At 37.5% G+C, this 8,795-nt stretch overlaps 1 protein-coding gene across 3 annotated transcripts in view; it reads right to left on the bottom strand.

Annotated features, from left to right (window-relative positions):
* The window catches only part of adgrd2 (adhesion G protein-coupled receptor D2), an 86,655-nt gene that overhangs the window by 55,951 nt on the left and 21,909 nt on the right, over window positions 1-8,795 (bottom strand). For all 3 annotated transcript variants that reach the window (XM_014009973.1, XM_014009972.1, XM_014009974.1), the window contains exons 16-18: window positions 4,342-4,495; window positions 2,380-2,513; window positions 313-428 (exon numbers count right to left, since the gene is read on the bottom strand). In XM_014009973.1, coding sequence (XP_013865427.1) covers window positions 313-428; window positions 2,380-2,513; window positions 4,342-4,495 — 404 coding nt within the window. The remainder of the gene's footprint in view (window positions 1-312; window positions 429-2,379; window positions 2,514-4,341; window positions 4,496-8,795) is intronic.

Genomic DNA, 8,795 nt, shown 5'->3' on the forward strand with positions numbered 1-8,795 from the left:
CACACACACACACACACACACACACACACACACACACACACAACTGTTCTGGGACCAGGTGTTAAGCTGATAAGCCCTTGTAACTCCCACATTGAACTCCCAGTCTCACACACTGTCTCTATTGACTGGATGCTGCTCTAGCCAAATGAAAGGAGGAAGTCCATGTGTTTGACTGTGAAAAAAGAGGGAGTAAGAGGAGACGGAGAGAGAGCGTGGGTGCTTGGCAGAAAAAAAAGCTTCATGAAAGAGAGCACACAAAAAGCCTGAGAGGAGAGAGTGACAGAGAGAGGTAAACATGTTATTGTATCTCACCAGGTGAGGTCAAAGGTCTGCATCTTTGATGCCGAGCTTGGACTGAGCATCTTAGCACGACGATGAGCACTGGAAACGGTCACCATGACAACGCGGCACAGTACGACTGCGTTGACCTGAAGGCAGAGGYCAACAGCATCAACATGGCCTCCAGCAAACACGAGGCATGTGGCAGCAGAAGCACTTGGCCTCGAGCTCACATGAAGAAGTGTTTCCCTCCTCTGACTGCAGGAAAACAGCTCACAGCAAGTCATGATGGAGAGAAACATCCCTGCAGTCCTCAATGCTTCAAACCTCTGGAAGCTTTAGTGGGTTTATTAGAAGTTTAAGGTATTTTCTAGTCGTTTTGCTATCTTTATAAGAGCTGTGATCCTGTCTATTGTATTTTATAAATGTATGCTTTTATCTTTGCTCATTTTTGTATCCATTTGTCTGCATATTCTAATAAAAATATTGAATTACCTATACAGAGCTATGAGGTGGTGAGAAAGTCCACAGTAATGACATTTCAACAWACAGAGAAAGAACAAGCTTAGTGCATCAACATTCATAAACATATTCTAACACTCATCAACAGCCAGACAACGTGTGCAGGCATGCAGGTGGGACTTAAAGCCCCCCATCCCTAGTGCACAGATCAGGCTGTATCTCAATTCATGGGTTGCAGCCGAAGTCGACCGCATTCATCGGCCACTGACGTCACTACCCTACGCCGTAGGCTGTCCCAATTTGTTGGTGCCTACAAATGCTGCCGACAAATGCAGCTGACGTTTTCGAGTTTTTGTTGGCTGCATCTGAGTAGCCTACGTGGCCGACGGTATCCCAGAATGCATTGTGCCGTGAGAAACATTTCAGCAAATCAAAGATGGCGGACTTCGATAAACCATCAACCGAAGAATTCGTCTTAAATGTAAGGTTTTGTAAACTTGTTAATGCATTAATATGTCAAATAACATACCAAATATAAAACAAATTTAATCATTTTGTATATTTACGTGTTACATTCTTAAAAAAATATTAAAGTTATCCCTCCCTTGAAAAGACATTTTATTCCAACACATTTAACTTGTGTACATTTATATTAGTGATGAAATAATAATAATAATCTCACACATTATATTTATTTTTTAGGGAGAAAGGAGAAAACTCATGAATTCATCTGGCTGAGAGCCTCAAGAGAGGCCTTGTTCACAGGGGCTAAACACTCAGCCACCTCGGCTTGGAAGTAAGCAATATGCCATGATTGGCATTCATGTGTGTTATAAATAAATACAAAAGAAAATAATAATAATTTAGAGATTCAGAATATGGACCCCCACATAGCAAAAACAAGAAGTTTTCACATATTGCTGGCCATGATTTGTTGCATTTCTGATAATAGTTTTTGTTTCAATCCCCTGTTCCAGCCGTCTCAGTCGTTGTGTCCTTGGGCAAGACATTTCACCTGCCTTGCCTGCTGATGGTGGTCAGAGGGTCCGGTGGCACTGGTGCATGGCAGCCTCGCCTCTGTCAGTGTACCCCAGGGCAGCTGTGGCTACAATGTAGCTTACCACCATCATTGTGTCAATGTGTGTGAATGGGTGAATGTCTGTAAGTGTAAGGCACTTTGGGGTCCGGAGGGACTTGATAAAGTGCTCTGTAAGTGCAGTCCATTTACCATTTACCATTTATAAAACAGTACAGTCTGCTGACATTCAAGCTTTTCTTTATTCTACCACTAACATTTATGTTGCCCTTTCTTTTTTGTTATTGGTGCAACTCTGGAGGAAATGGGCATTGAAGGGTAACAGTCTTGCAAGCCAAAAACAAGTGGGACCATTTGAACAAAAAAAATACAAAGTATGTATGATTTCAATAATTTTTGTAACTGGTTCCAAATTGTTCTATTTCAACAACAACAAAATAAATATTGTTTTTGCTGTCATGAATGACTTTCTGTTTTTAGGATTAGGGTCAGGTGAGGGAGCTGGCAGCAAACCCACAGCAGAAACTTGGTCCTGTATTGTCAAGTATTTTCATGAAGTTGAATTAGAGAAAAACAGTGAAGGTCACAGWAATAATACATACCACCAAGACAAATAGAACTGGTCCCACAAAGGCCCAGATCGTGTCAGTCTTCACACTGAGCCAGCAGTGATCTTCGGCCTTGTACTTGTCCGCTGATACAGCCAGTGTTACACCCACTATCAAAACAGGTAGTCCTGAAAAACAGGTCAATTTAATAAATAAAACTGGTGGCGTCACAGCTCCAAACAAGCATGATTAAAGACATATTTCTGTAACAATGACCCCAAGCACTTCTCTATTTTGTCTTTCTTCTGTGCTCCCATTCAGTCTGAAGGGCAACATTTGGAACATCTGCTTTTTGAGATGTTCCGATCTGKACACTGAATGTTTGTGCTACTGATTCACACCGTGTTCTCGGCTCACCGTGCGACATAACACACTAACAGATGGATTTGAGAACAAGAACAGCTGCAGGATGTTTTTCTGTGTAAAACAAAAACTGGTATACGGTTGTGGTGTAGCATAACATAACATCAGAATTATTAGATTAAAATAAATGTAAGGGAGCATTTCAGGTTTGGAGTTATTGTTTAAAAAAAACAAGGCCTCCTCCAGTAAACATGAGCGTGCTCCGTGTTCATACACATAAAAAGAAAATATYAACAGTCTACATTTATTCTGATCTAAAAGTATTTTGTTTTTAGCAGTTTTGTTCCGCACATGAGATTAGGGGTTAAGAAACTCAACACAAAACAAAAGTATGACATCACATGGTTTCTGTGGCAGTGAGCAAAGATCAAGTGTTTCCATTGTGTTGTTCAGCTACATATTATAGCTGAACAATAAAAAAGGCAGGCTTCAGGGGATGTTACCTGCAGCCCAATGCTTTAAAAGAATTAATGTCCACCATTCTATATAGAAATGCATATCCCCCCTTTCATTCCAGGAATTTAGTCTAAGAATTTGTCATGTTAAGAAATGATGGAGCTGAGACTGATTCTGTCACTTCTTGAAATGATGAATGCAGCATCATGATCAGATCAGACTACTGTACTTTTATCACTCAGAATACACTTTGGGGATCACTCTTGGCTTCACATCAAATTGTACACTAATAAAACTGCCATCTCTAGCAAGGCTGCCATACAGAAGCACCAGCAGACCCTCTTACCACCATCAGTAGGCAAGGCAGGTGAAGTCCAAGAACACAACGGCATGTGGGCATGGCGGGGAGTTGAACCTGTGACTTGTGGGTCCCAAAGCTGGCTACTCTACCACTACACCACAGCCGCCCTAATGCACCTGAACTCAGAAGTCTTTATTCCTAATAAACGTCATGTTACTTGGTGCATCCCAAAATTGTAGTGGTTTGGGTGGGGTACTTGCATAGCGGTAACATAATGACCCCCGCACACACAAATGCACCAGAACTCAGAAGTCTTTATTCTTAATAAATGTCATGCTACTTGGTGCATCCCAAGATCGTACTGGTTTGAGTGGGAGTCTTTTTTTTGCATTGGTTGACCTAATGGATAGCCCCTCATCAGAGCTAAACAACAAAAGAAATCTGAAGGTCCTATGTTTAATAGTTTTTGAGCTATAACCTTTTGTATAACCAGGCCCCCCTTTTTTAAATAAATTGGGGGTCCGTGGGGGGGGGGGCACTGATTGGTGGGCCTCATGGATAGAACTTCATCAGAGCTAAACAACAAAAGAAATCTGAAGCTCCTATGTTGAACAGTTTCTGAGTTATAAGCATTTTTGCATGTCCAGACACCCCCTCTTTGAAAGGAGCCCCCTCCTCAAATATGGGGTGTATCGTAAAACTGTTGGCTGATGCAGTGTAGGTCAGACTCAACTACAGCCCTGCTAAATTTCATGTTGATTGGTGCAGCTGTTTTTGTGCTACGGTTGACCAAAAATCTCCGGAGGAAAAAAAAACAGAAAAAAAAAATCAGTAAGAAAACGACGACTCCCGCTTATGCGCCACGTGCGGGGGTCATAATAAAGTTAAAGATTTACCCCAGCCAATGATGTAGTACAGTTTCATCCTGCGGTCCTCACTGATGTTGACAGAAACAACCTTGCTCCAGAGCAGAAGGCCCTCCACCAGCATCCAAGAGAAGGAAGCCATAAAGAACAGGTGAAGCAGAGCAGTTACCAGGTAGCAAGCTGCCTGTAGGTTTAAAGAGGGACAAAACTATCAACTTTATGCACCACCAGTCAGGTGTTCTCTTCTACATGTTGTTTTAGTCTGTATTGAGACAAAATATTACAAAACCATCACCCAAAACAGGTTATTTGATCATGTTATGTTTAGGAGAGGCTGAGGAGGCAGAGCCTCAGCTGCCATTACACACACACACACACACACACACACACACACACACACACACACACACACACACACACACATATATATATATATATATATATATATAATCATAAAAATAAGTAAATGATTGTTATCTTGTGCTTTGTACTGTAAACTAATTTTCCATTAAAATTAAACAATTTTGAATATTCTTTATTAAACATTGCTGCGTTTCCTCTTTTCCTGTTCAAATACCAGGAGGCAGCAGCAAGCTCTGCCTCAACTTGGATTTCACAATCTCTCACAAACTGATGCATGTTATGCAGTGAGAGCAAACTGCTGTGTCTCTGTATGTCACCAGCAAAATGTTAGCCTACAAATACTTTTAACATATGCCTGACTTTCTACAGTTTAGGTGATTTTCATGTATAACATATTCTACAAGCTGATTATGGTGTTATTATATGCCACCAGTGRGCAGTTACACTGAATTGAGAGCAGATATCAATTTGAACAAACAATAATTTGAATTGTGTGCATTCAAATCACACCCACGCTCACACAGCTCCCTCCCTGCTTGTTCAACTCTCTTCCTGCTCGTGCTCAGCTCCCTCCCACATCTAAATTTACACTCTGCTCACTTTCAGCTGTGTTTCTGCGCTCGCAACCCATGTTGCATGTAAATGAACCACATCACCAGCCAATCACAGACAAGATTTTTTCATCCGATCAAAGCATGTCTTGCAAATCTACTAAACCAAGAGGTGGAAATGACAAAATCTTATATTTATTAAATCAGCAAAAGATAATATATTTTTTTAAATTTGTAGTCCAAGAATATTCAGCTAAGCATAAAAATGTGGTCACTGTCATTGTGTATTTTAGAAATATTTCTATTAAGATTCATTACAAATATCAAAACCAACAAGTCCCAGAAGAAGACCCAGGACATGCTGGAGGGACTATGTCTCCCGGCTGGCCTGGGAACACCTTGGGATTCCCCCGTATGAGCTGGCCCAAGTGGCTGGGGAGAGGGATGTRTGGGTCTCTTTGCTCAGGCTGCTGCTGCCCCAACCCGACCCCAGATAAGCAGAAGAAAATGGAGGGACAGACGGAACAAGTAGATATTCAAGTTCACCCTTTTGATACAACAGAATACCAGCAATGAAGAGGAACTAGTAAATTAATTTGAACATCTACAAACAATATCCAAACCAACAGTTCTTTATCTTAATGTAATTAAGAAATATTGCCTATAATTATAATTATAATTTCAAAAGTGAAGTTGAACATTTTTTTTCTAGTTGGATTACTGATATACTAACATTGCCTAAAATACACAATGACAGTAAACATATTTGTGTGGTTAACTAAATATTCTGGGTTACAAAATTTATAAAATATAAATTATTATCTTTTGCTGATTTAATAGGCCACATCTAAGATTTTGTCACTTCTGAGTCTTGATTTAATAGTTTTGCAAGACATGCTTTGATTGGATGAAAAAAAGTGTGTCTGTGATTGGCTGGTGATGTGGTTTATTTACATAGAACTTGGGTTGAATTTGTTCAGTTTCAATGGCATTTCCATAGCAACCTTAGCGGTTTCTTGATAAATTTGTGAGCTTTGCACATGAATGTTTATAACAATTCTTCACTACAAAATGTTCTATTAGCAACTCAAGTGCAGCAGCTATCTATTTTCCCCCCTCCTGCCAAACCTGACATTCAGAATGAAKGATTTTATATCTAAGAAGCACAAACAATTTTCTAAACTTGACTTTCAACAGAAGCAGCAGGTCTAATGTGAAGAAGACCCACGCACTCTTTTTAAATAAAAAAGAGTGGCTGTGTGAATGTCCTGCAAAAACCAAATTTTTCTGCATGTCGTGCCTTTTTTCAATTTGTGAAAATARATTATTTGGACTCAGATGAAATATTGTGACCAGTGGACGGACTTCATTCATATGTAAAGCTAGGATCATAAACTTTCTTTTGTTTGAACTTAGATTTTACATTTTGGCTGTAAGTACTGTAATCCACCATCTGCATGATTCTGTGTGTGGCTCAGTACCAGTATCTGTGAGTTGGATGGCACCATTAACATGTTGAATGAATTAAAAATGAATTAACAATACAAACGGACAAATGGATACAAACAAAAATATGAATACATATAAAGACTCAGATACAAAAATATACAATTTAGATGATATAACTGATTCCAAACACTTTCCTGTAATCACAGACTCTGAATGTTATAATGAAGAGCAATTTAACGATATCAATATAACAAATGAAGGTCTTTCTATTATTCACTTCAATTGTAGAAGTATAAATGCAAATTTATTTAAAATAATGGACGATTTAAAACAGTTAAACAGAATTTTTACTGTAATAGCACTTTCAGAGACATGGCTTAATGATGTACATATAGATACCTAACATTCAAATTGAGGGATATGAATTATTTTACAAGAACAGGAACAATTTAAGGGATGGTGGAGTTGCTCTATTTATTAATAATGAAATAAAATGTAAAATAATTAATAAAATGTCAATAATTGTGGATAACATTATGGAAATAATAACAACTGAAATAATAAATTAAAATTCATAAAACATAATAATAAGCTGTGTCTATCGGTCACCATAATCCAATATAGAACTATTCACCGAACAAATCATGAAGCTCCTTGAAGGGAGTTGTACCAAAACWGTTATTTTTGTGCGGAGATTTTAATATTGACCTGGGAAATAAAACAYATTCAAATAATATTGGTACATTTATAAATCCCATGTATAGTTTAAATCTTTATCCATTGATATTGAAACCTACAAGAATCACAACCCATAGTGCTGCAATAGTTGATAACATATTTACAAATAWAARAAAGGGAGAAGTAAAGGGTGGTATTTTGACATCTGATGAGTGATCTGTGCTTTGAGTGATCACTTACCAYTGTTCACGATTTATAAAAATGATCAACGCAATATAAAAGTAAACCCAATCAAGAAAAAATTAAAAAACACATAAAAAAGCCTTGGATAAATTAAAAGATGATTTGGGGAAACAAAACTGGTTGAACATGGATGACTAAAGGGTTGAGGAATGCTTGTAAAAAAAGAATAAATTGTACTCATGTTTTTTGAAATTAAGAAAAGAATCAGAACAGAATACGAGAAATATATAAAAACAAGTTGGTATGGATTTTAAGAAAGCATAAGAAGGAATATTACAGTGACTTATTAGATAAAAGTAAAAGTGATATAAAGGCAACATAGTGAGTAATGAARTGGGTTTAGAAAAATACAGCAAAATCAAGTATTTCTCAATATTTTTTAAAGGATGACAATGAAATGCATGATCTGAATGAAATTGTAAATGGATTTTAATCATTATATTGTGAATTTTGGTCCAAGTCTTGCAGCTATAATACCATTTGTAGATAAAAATGTGAACCATACAGTGATGGGTTGTAGTAACAYTATTTTTCTTGATGGAACTGACAAAGAAGAAATCATGAATATTGTAAAGAAATCTTGCAGACAAAAGATCAAAAGATTGGGTGGACATGGACATGATGTTTATAAAGGAAATAATGGGTCACGTTATTGAGCCGTTTACTTGTATATGTAATTTATCATTTTCATCTGGTATATTTCAAGACAACATGAAGATAGCCACTCTCTACAAGGGTGGTGAGAAATATATATTTACAAACCACAGACCAATATCCTTTTTGCCACAGTTTTCAAAAAATTTGGAAAAGTTGTTTGTGACCAGATTAAATCAGTTCATTGACAAACAAAACATTTTAAGTAAAAACCAATATGGTTTAAGAGCTAATTATTCAACTTCAATGGCTCTCWTGGATCTAATTGAACAAATAACTGCTGTTGATCAAAAACAATACTGTGTTAGTGTTTACGTTGATCTGAGGAAAGCATTCGACACAAATGATCACAGTATTCTTCTTGAAAAGTTAAATAAATAGGGCATAAGTGGACCAGCATTACAGTGGGTATCTAGTCACCTAAAAAACAGGAAACATTTTGTACAAATAAATGATGTAAGATCTGAATTCTGCAACATTACATGTGGAGTTCCACAGGGTTCTGTACTTGGACCAAAGTTATTTATTTTACATACAGATATATAT

This window comes from Austrofundulus limnaeus, unplaced genomic scaffold (assembly GCF_001266775.1).
Source record: "Austrofundulus limnaeus strain Quisiro unplaced genomic scaffold, Austrofundulus_limnaeus-1.0 Scaffold64, whole genome shotgun sequence".
Lineage (NCBI taxonomy): Eukaryota > Metazoa > Chordata > Actinopteri > Cyprinodontiformes > Rivulidae > Austrofundulus > Austrofundulus limnaeus.